This window comes from Chaetodon auriga, chromosome 4, assembly GCF_051107435.1.
Source record: "Chaetodon auriga isolate fChaAug3 chromosome 4, fChaAug3.hap1, whole genome shotgun sequence".
In the NCBI taxonomy this organism is placed as follows: Eukaryota; Metazoa; Chordata; class Actinopteri; order Chaetodontiformes; family Chaetodontidae; genus Chaetodon; species Chaetodon auriga.
This window is the reverse complement of record NC_135077.1, coordinates 19,119,754-19,138,225: the sequence shown is the minus strand read 5'-3', so window position 1 is coordinate 19,138,225 and position 18,472 is coordinate 19,119,754. Positions and strand designations below refer to the sequence as shown.

The 18,472-nt window shown below is 43.1% G+C and overlaps 2 protein-coding genes across 3 annotated transcripts; one reads left to right on the top strand and one right to left on the bottom strand.

Moving 5' to 3' along the window:
• The first annotated feature begins 5,203 nt into the window (after positions 1-5,203).
• Positions 5,204-8,379, top strand: apela (apelin receptor early endogenous ligand). The gene is made up of 3 exons (XM_076729345.1): positions 5,204-5,523; positions 7,445-7,534; positions 7,894-8,379. Exons 1-2 carry the CDS (start codon positions 5,448-5,450, stop codon positions 7,531-7,533), a joined length of 165 nt encoding a protein of 54 aa, XP_076585460.1. The 5' UTR covers positions 5,204-5,447; the 3' UTR covers position 7,534; positions 7,894-8,379.
• Positions 8,380-8,974: 595 nt separating this feature from the next.
• On the bottom strand, positions 8,975-18,377 carry tmem192 (transmembrane protein 192). Of its 2 annotated transcripts, none has more exons than XM_076729543.1 (6): positions 18,232-18,377; positions 17,426-17,578; positions 16,615-16,876; positions 16,361-16,483; positions 10,516-10,621; positions 8,975-9,715 (listed from the first exon to the last, which is right to left on the bottom strand). In XM_076729543.1, exons 1-6 carry the CDS (start codon positions 18,259-18,261, stop codon positions 9,601-9,603), a joined length of 789 nt encoding a protein of 262 aa, XP_076585658.1. In that variant the 5' UTR covers positions 18,262-18,377; the 3' UTR covers positions 8,975-9,600. The 2 variants fall into 2 exon arrangements, with proteins under 2 accessions (XP_076585658.1, XP_076585656.1); XM_076729541.1 differs by having other exon boundaries at positions 17,426-17,581; positions 18,232-18,354.
• Positions 18,378-18,472: the final 95 nt, after the last annotated feature.

The window sequence follows — 18,472 nt, the reverse complement described above, 5'->3', positions numbered from 1 at the left end:
ACAATGCTACGCTGAGGAGGAGCCTTACAGACTGAGTTTGATGTGGAAACGCAGAAAGAGATCCACACTGCACCTTAAAACCAAACTGACAGTGGGTTTGCGTGCCCAAAGAAGCCGTTGTGTCTGCGTGAGGATTTAACAAACTGAGCGACTTTTGCCCCCTGAAGCCCTACTGGGGTGACATCCTGGGGGGTCAGAGGCTGCTCCCTGTTGGGTTTGCCCCTTGACCCCTGAGCCCTCCGTCACTCCTCCACAGTCAGCCGTCTAGATGCCGACACGGACGGGAGGAGGCGCTCCTGAATAAAGACCGAGTTAATCAACCATCGTGAGATTCTATCTTTTCTTGAGTGCAGGAAAAGAAGAAAACAAAACGCCGGCTCGTTTGAAATGTGATGTGTCCTGATGGTCCATACGGTGTGTGTGTGTATTAGGAGTTCACTGCTGTTCATGTGTATATGCGGCCATATTGGGCAACTGGAGATAAAGGGTCTTAAGAGTAATTAAGCTCCGGCTGGCTGCGGCCCTCATTAACACTGACGACTTCATGGCATGACAACAGACCCACTATCACTGGAACAATGGACAACGAACTGACCCATCAGATCACAATCAACACTCCCACACACACAGGCAGACACTGGACTACACCCCAAAAAAAATTCAGACATCACGGCACAGAAGAGAATAGAAGCAAATACAGATGCCTCCATGCTCGGTGACGGTGGGCGATGTGGATCTATCAGACAGACAGACTTTACTAATCCAACGAGGGAAATCATGTTACAGCAGCATGAAAGAAGAGATCTGCAGAACAAGACACTGAATGTGGAATAAAGATATGTGCTGTATATGTAATTGCATGTATTATTCAAGATGGCGCCGCACGAGTGAGTTACAGCAGCTCCGGACGTTTTTCTAGACTCTAGTCTTATCTTACATATACATCAAAAAAATGTTGGCAATAAATGAGGGAAAAAAGTGCAATAAGAACAGGTGGCTGAAAATATATATAAACCATAAGAATGATAGAAACAGTATGCACAGACAGCAGTGAAGTACACGCAGCGGTGTGTTCACCTGTCACACAGGTGAGCTGCTGTCCAGGCGTGAATGAGCTGAATGATTCTGTTGGAAAATGACCTCTGAATGTGTCTCTTTCTAAATTCCCAGAGAACTAGTCAAGTTTAAAAATGTCTGGGCTGGACAGGTACGTCTGTTTTTAGTTAATCCACTGGATTTAATACCTGAAAAATTAAGTAACTTTATCACATTGATGCAAAATCACCGTTCTTCTGCCCACAAAGGTCTAATACAAGCAGACACGTTACAGGACTAGATTAAGATAAATTATTTGTATTTGGTTGTAAGTACTTGTCCTTGTTAAATGTACCTGTGTACAATGCAATAATGTTCGGCTGAGTGGAAAAGAAACAGAGTCTTTTTATGACGGACTGTTCCTGTTAACAAGTTTTATCAGAGAGGAAGTACTTTATCTGCGTGTCCTGGTCAGGACAGGAAGAAGAAAGCGAAATCCAGGAGGGGAGGAGAGGCAGAAGCTTCCTCTGTCGTCGTAAAGATCACAGCTAACCAGGAAGACTATGACGACTGTGACAGTAGCAATAACAGCAGGTCTGAAGTCCAACTCCTTCCCAAATTACACGCTCGTCCACAACGCATTTAAAATCACAGAACTGGCAAAAGAACATGTGATAATGCACACGACTCCACCTGCAGCCACTCTGAATTGTGTCCTTACATGCAGCAGATTCATACTTTCACATATGATCACTGACTTTATTCTCCAGTCATCCTGTGGACGGCGTCTGTTGAGTTCAATGACACATAAAGTGAGACGGTATTCAGGGAGAGGAGGCTCATAGTGACTGATCAGATCAATACAACGGCTGGTTAGAAGGGAAATCTGACCCGATATCTTAGATTTGGTACCACTAAGGATTACAAATAATTATTAATCATTTTAATTAGCCATTAATCTCCAGATTATTGTTGAGATTAATTGTTCTATAATGTCAGAAAATAGTTAAAAAGGCATTTTTCAAGCTTCCAGAAGCAAAAGTGTCTTCAAATTTGCTTGTTTTTCTGAGCAACAGTTCAAAACCCCAATGTGTTCAATTTAAAATGACAGCAAAACTTCACATTTTAAAAAGTGCAAATCAGTGAATTTTGGACATTTTTGCTTCAAAAATTATCCAAATGTGGATAATGTGTCATCAGAAAGTGAATATTGTCTGAACTTTGCCTAAATTAATTAGTCTAAAATCAGAATTTTTTTAATCGTAATCTAGAATTATCTCATCAAAGAACAAGCAGATCTTAATATGAATCACAGCAGACGTTCAATGTCCGTATTCAGTACTTTTGTTTTTGATACAAATTTCAGTTGCCACTAACGAAGCGAGCAGAAACGAGTCGATCAACAGAAATTAATCCGTTCATTTTTCTGGCTGTAAAGCAAAAACACTGAGCACTTCTGCTGTGTGAGGATTTTACTGTTTTTCTCTGTTTTATATCACCATAAACAGGTCGTCTTTGGGTTATGGACTGTTGATGAAAATAGTGAATTCGGTACCAAACGCTAGTTATCACACACCAAAGAATGACCTTTAACAGCAGAGCAAGGTTCATCTGTGCAGTGCAGCCCTGCCAAGGCACTGAAGCAGCTTAATGGGAGGGTGCCCTCTGTGGGTGTGTGTGTGCCTCGTAGGGGAGTGTTTGAGCAGGCTGGGTAATCCCTGTAAAGACGTATAATCCCCAGGAAGAGCAAATATTACAACACGCTCTCCTCAGTCATACAGAAAACCCGGTGGGGAGAATTCAGAGCAATTCACTTGTTTCTGCTCTGAAGCGCAGAGAGGAAGAAGCAGAGCGACTCGGGGAGAAACGCAGATTTGGCAGCAGTTGGATGAAGCAGATACCAGGTGGCTCTGAATGATAATGGAGTCAAAATTAGCATATTCAAAGAGGGAAAATAAAAGTTTTTTAAAAGACAATGGCAGCTGATATGCAAAGTGCAGCTCGCCACAGAAACAAACTACATACCTCAGCTGAGTGTGTGTGTGTGTGTGTGTGTGTGTGTGTGTGTGTGTGTGTGTACATGGATGTATGTGTTTGTTCCATGAGGAATCTCTGTCATTTCAAGCAACATTTTTGCAAACACCATAAAGCAATAAAAGCAACATTTCCAAAGACATAGCGACACTCACACACACTCACACACCCCTAAAAGGCACACACACATGGAGAGACTGGCATCTTTTGTCTATTTTTGAGGGCTGAAGCGAGCTGACAGTCCAGATGCTTGTTCAAAGTCTCTGGGACCATTTTGAGCCCCTGGTCCATTAGTGTCCTGCTGCTTCTCTAATCCTCATTCACATGTAATGGCTGACATTTCATCTTAATGTGTTAATTCATTAGCTGGGTGCTGAATGGAGAGTCTCTGTCCGCAGAGACGGCCGTAAGCAGACACGCTAATGAGTCCCCACACTTTGCAAAAGCCGCTGGTAACCGCAGAGCTAATGCCAAGTGAACTGGGATACCTGCCGCAAGAAAATCCCCTGGTATACCACCAACTGACAGCCTGCATCAGAGGTAGGGCTGGATATTGTTTGAATATTTTAATGCTAGTGCAGGTACAATAACAGACCTGCTGTACCAATAAAGCACAGAAACTTTACTTTAAGAACCTTTTTTTTTTTCTACAAAACTCCTCCTTTCAAATCTAAAAATGGGCCACATTGTTCAAATGTTGAATGACTAAACACAAGCAGCAGTGCACCAACACCTAAACAAATTAGTCTAAAATTGAGAAAAGTTTGGTAAAGGACTGGTGTGTAAGATTTAGTGGGATCTATTGCCAAAATAAGGCAAAAATAGAATAAAATACTCAAGTATGCTTTCATTTGTATATAAACATCATAAAAAAGAAATGTATTTTGTTACCTTAGAATGAGCTCTTTATATCTACAGAGGGAGTGAGGCCTCCTCCATGGAGTCCGCCATGTTGCACTGCCATGCTTCTACAGTAGCCTAGAACAGACAAACCAGACATGGCTTGAGAGGCCTTTTTTAGCCGCCACAGTAGGTTCTCCTACACGCTTGGAAAGAGCAGAGTGAGGCGAGGAATACTCAGCTGGCTGCAGTCAATATCCTCATGGCTAGATGGCTCTGAATGCTACACACTGGACCTTTAAATCAGGAGCTATCTGATCAAAGAATAAGCAAAGAAGGCTCTATGCACAAACCTAATCATCACACACCACAAAAACTTATTGGTGTGTAAAGAATGGATAATTAAGATGATAAATCCGGTCAAGCATTCGGTGACCGTTCAGTACCCGACAGGTTTTCAAGCTCAGTGCCAAAAAACATTCTGAGGTGCTAATGAAGTGAAACGAGCGAACCAAACTCAACTTCTACTGTTTTAAGGAGTTACGCAAGCATTTTAAAAAGCCAGAAAGTTTGATTTTTACGGGTCACGGTAGGGATCGCTTTTTAGCAAAACACAGTTTTCTATTTAACCACACACCTTCCCCACAAAGACGGACATTCACGCACACAGACAGACACCGCAGACGGCATCCCAGACAGAGTCAGAGTCAGAGTATTGTTAGACCAGTGCATCCCAGGATTCCACTCAGTCAGGGATGAAATGCTCGGCGCAAACACCCCCCTCCACCACCAATACCACCCCACCACCCAAAAGCCCCAGATGTGTGTGTCCTCCTCAGTGTGCGGGGGTAGGGGACAACTGGGGGAGGAAAGATTTGGGATCTGCAACCTGCTACTTTCAAGCACAGCTCCTTAAATCTCTCTCTGTCTTTAACAGTGATAAATCAACACTGCCTGCTTCTTCTGTGCCATTAAAATATTTCCATCACTGATAGCTGCATACACACACACTCATCCACGCATACACAACATGCAGCATGCAGGGGAGTGTGTGTTCAAGGGGCAGTTGGAGAGTAGGGAGGGGGCTTCCTGTCACTTGAATTACCCTCTACATGTGGGGTCAATATGTGCAGTAGTGAAGTGTGTGTGTGTGTGTGTGTGTGTGTGTGTCAGGGGTTGAGGTGGGGGCTGCTGTGGGAGCTACACCCCTCCGTACTCCCCCCTCCCTCTAAAAGGCTGTATAAAGGAGGTGGGGGGAAAGGCACCTTTGTCACTTTGCTCTTAGACACAGAGACAATCACACTCTCACTGGACACACAAACACTTTGGACACACACACTCCTTAGGGACATACTGAGCATCCTGAGAAAAGAGGTGCTGGATTCTCCCACGGTGGCTCTTCAAGACTGAAACAGAGGAGAAAGACAGACCTGAACCACATCGAGCATCATCAATCCAGCTCAGAGCCGGAAGGACTCTCCATACATTTGGAAAAATAGCATCAACTAAGCTCATCAGAAGCGAACTGCTGCGCAGCCATGAAGGTCTTCAATCTGTTCTACCTGCTCCTGCTGCTCGTAGCTGCTGTAGCACCAGTCGCCTCCGCCAGACCAGGTAAGCATCCCAAAACTTTACCGTCCAGATTTCCCGACTGGCCAACAGGTGTCCCTTAAAATCTGATAGGACAGTTCAAACATAGTTCCGGGCGCAATTTTAAACATTGCGCTAATCACTGCGCAGTGTACGCTGAATGGCAGGTATCATAGCAAAACTAGGCTACTTCTGTTTATTGCTAGCTAACTGTCACTGGGGGGAAACAGAGCTAGCGCTAGCTTAAACATAGCGTTATTAGAAGTTGGACTACGAACTTAAATAAAAATTAAATAAAAAAGAGACTGGCTGTATTAAAGCTGTAGTAATGAAATTAGCGCGACAACGTACTTAAAGATAAAATTGGACTTCGTCAGTCGCCATGGCCGGACGTAACTAACGTTAACGTACAAATTCTATCAATTATGGCGTGTTCATGAGTTAACGTAAAGTCCGTAATTATGGAAACTCGACTGGGAAAAACCGTTAGCGTTCCTGCTTGTGAAACAGCTACAACAAGTGTAAACGACCCGCAAAAGAGCTGCAAAGCCAACCTCGCTGGCTAAACGAAATCAAACAGTTGCTGTTTACATCAGGACAATCGTATTAGATAAATAAAAGAAATTCGATTTTTTTTTTAATTATTTTTTTTTTATACCTTGCCACCCAAACGGCTGCAAATTTTAAACACAATAAAAATACTTATTCAGGCTTATTTTCAACGTACCTGGTGTGGTAATGCGACTAGAAATTATGCTAACTGCCTTGAAACAATACGATTAATAAGACTCTTTTACGGTTTGCACTTTTTACCAGCACAGCATAAATGCAGCACCAGCATAACTAATTTAAGCATGTTCGGATGTTAATTGATAGTTCAATATTCGTTCGTTTGTTTCATTTTTTTTTTTTTATTTTTTTTTTCACAATAAGTTGACTACAAATGAGTAAAAGCCCTGTTTATGCGAAAAGTTTTGCCAACTGTAAAAGCAGTTGTTGACATCACGCTGCTCCTGCCTGTTGTAGCAGGTGCGTTTTTTGCGCAAATCCAGGCTGGTTTGCGGGTATCTGTTCCTCGGCATCGCGGTGCAGACTAACAGCGGTCGTTAAACAGAGAGGCTTTGGGTTCGAGGTCGTGATTAGGCTCATGCGATGAAGGAGAGGAGAGGATGAAGGGTGGAAGGGAGGGGGGAGCGCCGCCGGGGATCGCACGGCGACCCCGGTGAGCCCCTTTGTCCCCGGCTGGAAGGCACTCCGGCGCGCTTTTGTAAATCACGGTGTTAACGCTCCATGCAAATCCCCGAGCTTTATTAACATGACATGGAGGAGCAGTGCCAAGTGTAAAGAAGCCTACCTTGAGGCGTGGGGAGCGGTTTCTTTCATGGAGGAGAGGGGGAGGAAGAGGGAGCCATAAAGTCATCTGGCAGTTTATCTCTTCCTGGGCTTGGCTGGCAGCCTGTGAACCGCAGGAGTCAAAGTGGATTTATTAGGGACGTTTAAAAATAATCATGTGTTAGGTCTGCGTGTCCCACTTTATTAGAAGGGGGTCGCTCTGTTTCTGGAAAATCCAAACAATAAAACGGATGAAAGCAGGCTTTCTCTATGGCCAGCAGAGGACAAGTTAGGCCATAATCAGCCTTTGCTGGGTTAAAATTACACTTATTTGTAAGATAGTGACTGTAGAAGATGTTATTCTATCTCTTTTGGTGCTAAAAAGCCTGGCTGAGTTTACTCTCCTCCATTTGGGATTAATTAGTTGCTGTCAGGTGATATGCAGGGGTCCACCTGCACACATAAATCTTGCTTTCACACCTGCAATTTGATAAGCAGTCCAGTCATTCTAGCAGTCTGACTTACATTACAATATGTTTTATAGGCTACACGTTTAATCAGCTTATGCAGCAGCTTTATTCTGTGTATTAAAATTAAAGCGTCTCTTTTTCAGATTTCCTGAACCTGAGGAGGAAATATCACAGGCACCACTGCCCACACAGACGCTGCCTGCCTCTCCACTCCAGAGTACCCTTCCCCTAAGGTAAGCCGGGCGCTCGTACATGTGTTTCTGTGTAAAAGGGGTTACGAACCAAGCCGTGCGATGCGTGGAACTAAACCAGGTTACAGAGCTGGCAGGTGGCGGTTAAGAAGGTGTGTGTGATTAGTGGCAGGGGTGTGTGTTCACGCAGAACAGGAGTGTGGCGGGGGGAAAGGCTCAGACATAAATCTCACTAACGATGAAGAGGAAGGCTTTAGTGCCTCGAGGAGTGTTTTGGGGGAGAGAGAGGGGGTTTCGACTTTAATTCCTGGACTCCTGTACACCCGCAGCCACTTCAAGCTGTTTTTGTCCTCTGCTGAACTCCTTTTGGCAGGATACTAAATTGTGTTTTTCCATTTCAGGTTGAAGCACAAGAGTGAGGATGGCACTAAGGACAGAAATGTGAATATATAGCAACTGCAGTGTGCGGCCCAAACACCGTGGATGAGACTCATTACTAAGACACAGACTGTGATGTGGGGAGAAAACAGTGGGACACCATGGAAATGCCATCCAAAGACTTTCATGTGTGCGCAGCTGCAAAAGAGCTGCAAGAGCCTGTGTTTCAAAATCAAGCTCAACTTGAGCTCCATGTCCATGCCTGTCTCTTCATTCCCAACAAAATATAAACCATGAAATGCTTTTGGCAGCCCGGTGGCCACAGATCTGGCTTTGTCCAGTTTCAAGCACCTTCCCTCATCATCCCCAGAAGCCAGTACTTGTGTAAAACAAGGAAAAGGAGCTCCAACATCTGTCGGCGACGCTCGACTTCAAAGCTACGGACCAAAGAGCTGAAAACATCTTAGTGACAGCAGCTATGATGAACAGCATCCGCAAAGTATTCCCACAAAGTGTTTATAATGCATGTATGCACTTGAAATGTTTATTGAATTACATTTAAAACTTTTTAATAAAAAATGTATCAGTGGACTGTTTTGTTCTTATGTGAGTTTGTGTGTTTTAAAATCAGCTGTGGGGTCAAAAACTTTGAGGATAATCAGGTTTTAAACCAGATTTCATTTAAATTTTGGACACTTTAAGAAAATATCTTTATATATGTGAACTAAAAGCCTCAAATCAAGCGGGACTCCTGCTACCTGCAGCACTCTGGGTAACTCCGGGCTCCCAGGAGAGGCCACATGGGAAAGGAGTCGTAAATGCAGCGCTCCCCGCGGAGTTACGGACGCCAGAGCATAAAGAAATCACAATGGGGAGCAAACGCCAAGGGCTGAAACGACGACCTCGATATTTCGTTAACGCAGATTCCCGCGGGTGTGGCAATTTAACACAGGGAAGGGCGAGGCGGGAAAAGACATTCACACCAGCCGATCCTTCAGCTATCACACTATATTACACTAAATGAATGTCAATGGAACAAAACTGAATTTGGGTTTCACTGAAGTACCGTGTCATCCTGAAAAGGCTTCAACATGAACAAAACCATGAGAACATTAAAGATTTATTGGAATCAGATCACAAAAACACAAACTCAATACCAAGTGAAGCATTTACACACACATTCAGACATAAAATAGCACTTTTTACAGCGTTGCTAAATCTCTTTCTGTTGTTTGACCCTGATTAAGTGACCCCCCCCCCCATCCTGCTCCTTCCTCCTTAGTGCAGATGATCTCTAAAACTTATTTTCTGATTCTCTCACAGTGACACAAGCAGCAGCACACACAGGTCGCTGGGGGTCGTAAGACAGTGATAAAAACCCCTCACCTCTGATCTGTGACCCCTGACTCCCCTCCTCCTCCTCCCACTTCTTTAACTGTCCTCCACTTACAGCTCACCTCCTCCTGCGTTATCTGTCCATCTCAGGTGAGGATGAACCCTTCCGTTTCAAGCCTGTGTGCACAGGTGCTCGTGTGCTCAGGGATTTCCTTACTTTTAGTCTTTTATCCAGTGTTTCCACCATCAGCCTTCTCCTTCACACCCACACCTCCCCTCAGCTCTGCGTCATGAGAGCGGAGTGTCACAACCATCGGGCTCCGGCTCCCGGCTCCAGTGTGTGGTGGCTGGTTCCCAGGGAGGAGGAGGAGTAGGAGGAGGAGGCTGGGCTGTGGTCAGTGCTGAGCGGTGAGGTTGAGCAGCCTCTTGCTCAGCAGGGTGTTGTGCTGTTTCAGGTACTCTATCAGGTCGGCCTGCTTCTCCACCACCTCCTCCAGGCTGGAGCCCTCTCTGAGACACAAATAAATAAATCCTGATTGTGTGACGTCTGCAAACATTTAGGTCCAAATCATCACGCCTGTCTAAAAACACAGCGGATAAAATAAATGTTCCATAATGGCTCCAATAAAACAAAACAATGGTGCAAAGTTTCACAGCCTTGGTTTTCTGCAACAGGGACGGATTTTAAAAGTTATGTTTCAGTTGAAGAGCACTGGAGACTAAAAAACAAAAGGTTTGCACCCATTCCTGTTTGCTCATATATTCTTATGTCATACTATGAGCATTAGGTGGGGATCAAAGCTTAACATCTGAGGAGGGAGACTGATGGTCTCTCATTTCTGTGATTTTCTGAGGATGTTTTCCTGCATTTGTGCATAAAAATGAATGAAGAGACATTTTTGAGATGGGCCTAACATGAAGGAGCTCTCAGTGACTTAAAGCTGGCCCATTCAAAGTATTTCAGGCTTTGTTTAACTGGTTCCATTATCTTTGCGCATAAGAGGTGATAATTAAATGGAAAAATTACTACTGTACTCTCACAAATGCACATTTAACATTTCTCTCTGCTTATCTAACTTCGTGCTGCTGAAGCCTTCATGTTAACAAGGCAGCATTCGATTCAGACTGGAGACGTGCTGCAGAGAAAATACTGCAGTTTGCAGCACGGAGAGGCAACTCAGAGGATTATTCAAACACGAGAGCGACTCTTTTATGACACGGTGCATATCTGTAAGTGGCAATGGCCAGCATGTGTGCGTGTGTGTGTGTGTGTGTGTGTGTGTGTGTGTGTGTGTGTGAAATGTGTGTACCTGAAACCGGTCTCAGTCGGCAGGCTCGAGATACTGAAGTTGTGTGAATGCTCTTCTTGGCTCACGTCTGGTGCAGCTCGCTCCCTGTTGAACTGCATCACTTTGACTAAAACCACAAGCCAAAGGAAACATCTGTCACTTTTCTGATTATGTCTTCAAACTGGTGTTTTATCTGGTCAGCTGCACACAAAGACACGCAGGCCTTGCTGTGCACGGAGAGCTGCCCCACAGACATTAATCACTCAGGTGAGAAACAGCACACATTTGTTCCTTTACTGTTTTCCATCCCACTCCCTCTCCTAAACACACACAAGCTGTTATATCCTGCACTTAGCCCTTATGGGCTGCCATATCCTGCACTCAAACCTCTCATTCTCACACCCTAAAAAACACACCTTTACACAAGAGGCGGGCTTAGCGGCGAGGTGTGGAGCATACAGTAGCTGAAAGAGGAGCAAGGGTAAAAATATGGGAGATGTCGGTGCTGTTTGAATTAAGATAAGGCCGAGGTGTGTGCGTGGTTTGCAGGGCGAGTGTGTGAGGAAGGGCAGAGGGGGAGCTGGCTGAGGATTGATAAGACTCGAGTGTCATTAGCCAGAGGAAATTGTCAGGGAGGTTCTAAAGAGCGCTATCTTTACTTTGCTACAGTGCAACATCGCAGCATCCACACTCACACACAATCTAGAGAAATACTGCACATTCCTGCATAATGAGGCCCTAAATCTGTGTGTGTGTATGTGTGTGTGTGTGTGTGTGTGTGTGTGTGTAAATACAGTAACAGTAAGCAGGTATGTGAGAGAGAGAGAGACATTCCAGAAAGGCAGATGAATGAAGAGGTGGACAGAAGTGATGATGGGTGTGTTTGTGTCAGAAATGACAAGGAAAGAAGTTAAACTGCTGTCAAATATTTCACTAAATACCAACAGGGTAAAATATCTTCCCAGTTTTTTTTCAAAAATATTCCAAAATAAGACACACGACGAGTGTTTGCATGTACAAACATAAATGACCAGGAGAAGGTGACAAAACATTTATATTCCCAGCAAACTGTTAATATGAGCATGTAAATAAATGTTTTTTGTTTAAAACATCTACTGAAGTTGTCCAGATGTAACAGTCATTTGTAAGACTGGGTATTTTACAGGTTTAATGCACCCTGATTTCAGCCATAATTTCACCGAAACAACCATTTAAGATGCATGAAATAACCAGAGTTGGTTCTGTTTGGATTATGAGCAAACCTGTAAATACCCTGTGAGTTAGTGCGCATACAGAAAAGGATCAGGATGTCCACCAAGTTCTTCAGGTCTGTGGAGTTCAGTGTATTAGAGACAGAGACACTGGGACAGATGGATGGACGGATGGATGGAGCAGTGTAAAGGAAGTGACACATTTCACACGTCCTTGTTAGAGACTCACACGCTCACATGGCTGGACAGACCTGGTCTGCTCACATCTGAGAAGCTTCAATTGCCCATTAAGAAGTGCACATTTCCAGGTGATAACACTGAAGCTGCAGAGGTGCTAACAGCTAAGGTACCACATAGAGTGCTCACAGCTAAGCACTGCCTGAATCAAAATCAAAGACCCGGAGGGAAATGGATGCCCGCAACTATGGAGACTGAATAGAGTATCACAAGACGATGGAGAGCAGCAGTGTGAACACCTTTTAGTTTCACCACAGGACATTAAAAGAGTAGAGAGTACACAAGTCTGCGCTCAGCTGGAAAATAAATCCTGCTCATGAAACTGTGTCAGTTCTACAGCATCTACGTTAAAAACTACCAAAGCTTTACAACTAACATACGTTTCACACTTCAAAATGATGAGGATCACATCACAGTTACAGTGTGGGTACTTCTAAAGGGTGAGTACAGCTTGTAAATGAACTGTAATGTTGGACTGGCACTGATTTGGGTACTTAAATTTTGAAGCTGCAGAAAGTTGCATGGTTCCAGCTAACATGCAGATCTGCCTGACGCTGATCCTGCCATGAGTCTTGTGCTGGTTTGGTATGGCTCAGTCTGGATTACTGTGGAGTCACTATAAGATGACTTTAGTAAATTAAACTAAATAAAGAGAAAAAACAGACAAATTTAGGCCAGATTAGAAATAATAATGACACTGCAGTCTGTGAAAAAAACATTGAGGTCACCAGTTTAAATGATGGTGAAACGTGAAGCATGTAAGGTCTGGTGCAGTGATGTGGATGAGGTAAGACTTTTTGATTGATCATCAGTCTGTTGAATCAAATGGTCACATGCTCTAAGTGGATGTTAAAAAGGTGCATTTTCAATCAAAATGTGTCGTGCCATGAGATCTGAAACAAATCTGATATTAACTTTTCAGTATGATTTTGTATACTTGGGTGAATATCGTGAACATATCAACACTGAGATAATTCTGTGATAATTATAGTGATATTTACTTTGAACATATCAAACACTCAACAGATCAGAACGACGAAGATATTTATGATTAAATATATGTTGAGTTTCAAACATTCTTTGAATATGTCGGTCCTCTCTCTTACATCAAACAGTACAGGGGGTTTGTGTGTGATAGGGCTATACTGTAGGTATCTGTATCAGTGTGTGTGTGTGTGTGTGTGTGTGTGTGTGTGTGTGAACCCTATGCTCCTGTAGGCAGAGGAGAAAGATGTATTCGAAGTTAAGCCTTTGAAGGCCAAGACACGGCTTTGATGTGCATGTAGGTCTATAGAGGAGAGTGTATTCATGTTAAAATGAGAGAGGCAGAAACATACAGCCAACCTCAAAGACACACACACACACACACACACACACACACACACACACACACACACACACAATTACAATGAGCATGCACTTCAAAGAGAAGTTGAACGAGGCCTTCCTGTATGGACTTCATAGCTGCAGGAGTTATATCTCTCCTTCTGCGTCTCCTCTAAAAAGAGTTTCTTTGCTCCTCACGAACACGCTGATGTCACCTTGACTCTGCATCATTCGGTGTGTGTGCGTGTGCATGTGCGTGTGCGTGTGCGTGCTTAAAAAGGTTTGCGCTGCGAGGCGTCGCTCGGTTCGCGTCGTGCCTGGCTGCACTGATCTGAGCAGGAATGCAGCGAGCGCACACAGATACACCCCTCACACACTGGATCACCCTCACTGTAAACACAGGGACAATGTGTGTGAGTGTGTGTGAGCCTCCTTGTGTTTGGGTGGAGTGGGCTGAGGGTTACCCTTTGGCTAGGTTAAATCCTAATGCCTCTTATCTTCTCTCCCTGCCTCTCTGGTATCTCCAATCCCAATCTGTGCCCCTCAGCTGCCAAACACACCTTTAATATGGATTTCCTTTCATTACAGATTCTTCAATATCCTATCCTCCAATGTCCTGTCCTCTAATAGAGCATCTTTAATAGCAGTCTTCCTTTGCATACTTAGAGAAAGGTCAGTGTATTGGAGCTCACCTGACATTCTGGGGAATATCTGAATGTTTATTGTCCATCACTGTTAACACGGCACGGCCTTTAAAAATAAAAAATCTGATTACAATTAAGAAGATTTGACTAAAATACACTTTAAAGCAGATTTATCACCTACAGATTTCTGAAATACTTATATTCTGCCCAAGTTTCAGTTTCTAATTTTAAGAAACATTTATTTTCCTATTTAACAAACGTATGAACTGTAGCATTAAGTGAGAATTTAATGTGAGGATTGAATTTATTATCATGTAGCCCAGAGTGATGGAAAATACTGAATTAAATAAATCTAATTAAATAGACAACTCCTCAAAGGACTTTGCCTACAAATCTTGCAAAAATCCTGTTTTTTATTTAACATTAAACAACTTTAATACTGAATTCCCATTACATAGGTGCCAACAGGCTGTAACAGGCGTCCTTTCTGTCTTTTAAGATCATAAAGTTGGCTTGAGAGCGCTTGATGCTGAAGATGAAGCCTGAACTTTTCCTGCAAAGGTCGCTAAAATACACAGATGCTAGCAGCACTGTGAGCTTTGGGTTAAAAGCTAACATGCTAACAAGGACAATGATAACAAGCTGATGTTTAGCAGGTATAATGTTTCTACCATGTTCACCATCTTAGCGTTGGTGTGTTAGCATGCTAACATTTGCTACAGCTGAGGCTGATGGGAATACCATTAATGTTGCAGGTATTTAGTCATTAACTAAAGTTCTGGACAAACTGGATATTGTTCCAGTATAGTGGTACCAGAGGAAAAGTCAGAGGACCACTAAAGTCATGGGATTCATCCTCTGGGGATCATGACTGGATGTATAAAATGTCATAGCAATCATTTCACAGCTGTTAGCGGTGGATTGACTGACCGAGCGACAATGCTGATGAAGGGACGTTTGCAGCAACTAAAGTAAATCTTCTAGAGGTGATGTCTAACCATTGGTAAAATAAATAATTACAGGCCCAAGGCAGAACTCAAACCCACACAAACCAGAATATTAACACAAAACAAGACATCAAGCCGAGTCAAATCGGGGAACGATCTATGAAAACACTTGTGAATGCCATCCATGCTTGCTTTCCCACATGCTCTCTTAAAAACTTTGTCACAGCCAGTGAAGTCAGGGTTTACAACATGGGCAGTGTGCTCTGTTGTGTTGCAAAGTGATTTAATTCCTCTGGTTAAGTTTTTGCAGGTTATGGCCGTTTCAACAAGGCTACCAACAAAGTGGGCCAGAGGGAGTTCATTTCAAATTCAACCAATTAGTTCCTGAGGCAGAGGAAAAAAAAGGACAATAGATAGAAATAAAGATAATTATGGGCATTATCCAACAAGGTTTGCTGGTGTTTGTATCAGAAGAGAGAGAGGGAGGGAGGGAGGGAGAGGGAGAGAGGGAGGACAGAGAGCTGAATGGCTGATTGTCATGCTGTCGAGTCTGAAAAGGGCAGGGCAGGTATTGTGATGCGAATGTACTCAGATAGAGAGTGGGGGTAGTGTGTGTGTGTGTGCTTGTGTGTAATCTATGGGGTGTGTCAGTCCATATACCTCCGCTAATACTAGCAGTACCGGTGTAGTGTATTGCTCTTACAACACTAGAATACAAAAAGCGTCACATTATCATAGTTCAGCGACATGTCCTGGAATTAGAGAGAGAAGAAATGAAATTCCCAAAGAGGAAAAATCAGATTAAGACCCTTAAGATGTATTGTATTCTGTTCTCTTCAGAGTATTGATGCTGCTGCTGGTTTTAAATAATTGCTCCTACTTTGCTGCTGAGTCACTGTGCAGCATTACTCTATTGTTATCTCTTTCCATGGCATTGTATTTTTAGACTGATATAATGTTTCCGTCTCATCACTCACAAGACTCTTATGTTGCACAGTATGACAAATGAACTGACAGTAAAGAAAGTGTCACTGCGATTCAAATTAGAGCCACACTGATTTATGTTGCTCCTGCTGTGAGGAATCATTTTCAGATTCATTTTTTAGGGTCTACATTTGTTCAATATACTTATTATACCACTGAAGTTGGTTTCTTTCCTCATATTTCAGGTAAGATTTTATTTAGTCAGTCTCTTGGTGCAGAGGAAAGACGGCTGGAAGTGAGGAAACTCAGGGTGTGTTAATGTGGGTTGAAAGCAAGGGATTAAGTTTGACTGTGCAATGTTTTCTGTTTTGGATGGGAGCAGGCACGTGTGTGTGTGTGTGTGTGTGTGTGTGTGTGTGTGTGTGTGTGTGTACGCATGCCTTAAAAGTCCGATGTACATTATGCAATCAAACTTCACGAAACTACACGAAAGTCTGCCGTCTTATAAAAGACTCACGCTGCAATCCCAGAGTGAAATTATCTTTCCCAGTATTAAAATATTCTGAGATCAGTTTACCTATGTAATAGAGCAGACACGGTAAGGCCACCAGGAGCTCCACAGCCAGGATGGTGAGCAGCATGTAGATGTGTACAGTCAGTGATAACTGAGCAGCCAGAACAACCAGCAGCAGAACATTTCCTGCACACAAACATACAGGAACACAAACACGTTTCTCCTTTAGCACTACTGCCATCTTGTGGAGAAAACTGACCTCTACATGTACAGTGAACAGATTTATATTTTGCCTGACAACACGAGTGCAGTTGTACCAGTAGAGTGAACATTGAGCGGCAGGTGCTTCAGTCCCTGCATCTCTCTGTAGAATCGCAGGTATCCTCTGCTCCTGGCCCGGTTGTGGTGGTGCTGTGCACACCCGGTGAACAGCAGGACCAGCACCCATAAACACACCTTCCCAAACAAAATGACACTGTCGCCTCGCACATTACCCAAAATATTCATACACACCTCCTCTTGGCCAAATTTCAACACACACAGCACTGCCAAACACACTGACAACACCACGTAAACGACCTGAAACAGAGAAGAGAGCACAGGGAGTGAGACAGATTTATGTGGTCAGAGACATCAGCACAGACCAGCTCACACTTTGACTACTATCACACATAGAAAACAAAAAGGTCACTGAAAGCAACCAGGTCAAGAGAGCAGAGGGGATGAACGCCAGATTAGTCAGATTACTCTTGATAAGTTTAAAGTTTCTAAAGCATTTTAGGGCTGCAACTAGTAATAGTAGTAATTATTTTCTTCATTACTTGATACATTGCTTAGACTGTAAAATGTCAGAAAATCAAAAAAAGCCCACCAGTTTCCCAGAGCCCACAGTGCTCAACAAACAGCCCTAAACTCAAAGATCATCATGATGAAAGACAGAAAGAAGCAGCAAATAAAACAAAGATCTGACATTTCTGCTTGGAAATTTACTTAGACAATTCATTGATTATTAAAACAGTTGCCAACAAATTTCCTGTCAATTGACAAATTAATCATTTAAGTAATCACTACAGCTGCAAATGATTGACAATTATATAACACCAGTGTGTAAATGTATGCGTATCATACATGCAGTAAAGACAGCAGGCCAGCATGGCAGGGTGTCGGTACGGTCTGAAACTCTCTCCTGATGGCAGAGTGGAGGGCGTCGGCAGAGATTAGAGGTCCATCCACCATAGAGTCCTCCTCAAGGCTACGTGACAAGTCTAGAGAAGGGCCCGCCTGCTGAAATGAACAACATGTTACTAAGCAGTAGGCCCATTTTTAAATACAGATTAGTTGATTTAACTGCAAAAATATGATATTTATATGTCTTACAGATAAATTACACATGTCATATTTATTAACTGCATCCTGTTTCTACCTACTTGTGTGTTTCTAGTGTTGTGGTAATTTCCCCCTTCTTTCCTATTGTGTGTCTAGTATTACAACAGTGCTTATTAAAGTCCAAAGCATATTTGTGAATAATAAATAGTGACAAACTAATAATCTTCTAGTAATAACTAATGGCTCATTCCCATGAAAACAACGACCTAATCACTAATAAGTGATAGCTGCTCTGCTTGATGTAGTTACAGGCTGCGCCACAACAATCTCAACAGTCACACTGAAAACAGGAAACAGCTGAGAAACAACGAGACAACAGCTGACAAACGTACATTTTACCACGTTTTAAAGCTGTTGAGAGCTAATGTTCTGCTAATTTGGTCATTTGTAAACGAACACTGTTGCTACACTACAGAAATTCAATCGTATATGTTGCTGTTTCATATCTAGTTGACTGCTAGCTAAACAGGCTAACTGCCACACAGTACTGATCTCTTTAAGCTAACCGTAAACATGGCGACCAGGTAACGTTAATGACCTGTACGTACAGCATAAAGCGAGGGTCCCTTTGAGTCCATTTTTATTTTTGACGTCCGACGTTTTCAAAGAAGTCACAAAACAATAACAAACAACTATCAGTTTACATGCTAGGAAAGGGGCGGGCAGGCAAATATTGGTGCACTTCCGGTTCCTCTATTTAATGACTCCGGTCTCTGTTCATCTTTGGTTCCGGGAAGATCCGTGAATTTGATTTTACTTATTAAAAACAGAAATAGCCATGACCTGCAA

What these genes read in the sequence shown, in the direction of transcription:
- apela (XM_076729345.1), top strand. Translation starts at nt 5,448, where the DNA reads ATGAAGGTCTTCAATCTGTTCTACCTGCTCCTGCTGCTCGTAGCTGCT. An exon ending in AGTCGCCTCCGCCAGACCAG is followed by an intron (nt 5,524 to 7,444) that starts GTAAGCATCCCA and finishes TCTCTTTTTCAG; the next exon opens with ATTTCCTGAACCTGAGGAGG.
- tmem192 (XM_076729541.1), bottom strand. Translation starts at nt 18,261, where the DNA reads ATGGACTCAAAGGGACCCTCGCTTTATGCT. An exon ending in GCTCAATGTTCACTCTACTG is followed by an intron (nt 16,484 to 16,614) that starts GTACAACTGCAC and finishes GTTTGTGTGCAG; the next exon opens with GAAATGTTCTGCTGCTGGTT. An exon ending in CCGACTGAGACCGGTTTCAG is followed by an intron (nt 9,716 to 10,515) that starts GTACACACATTT and finishes TTTGTGTCTCAG; the next exon opens with AGAGGGCTCCAGCCTGGAGG.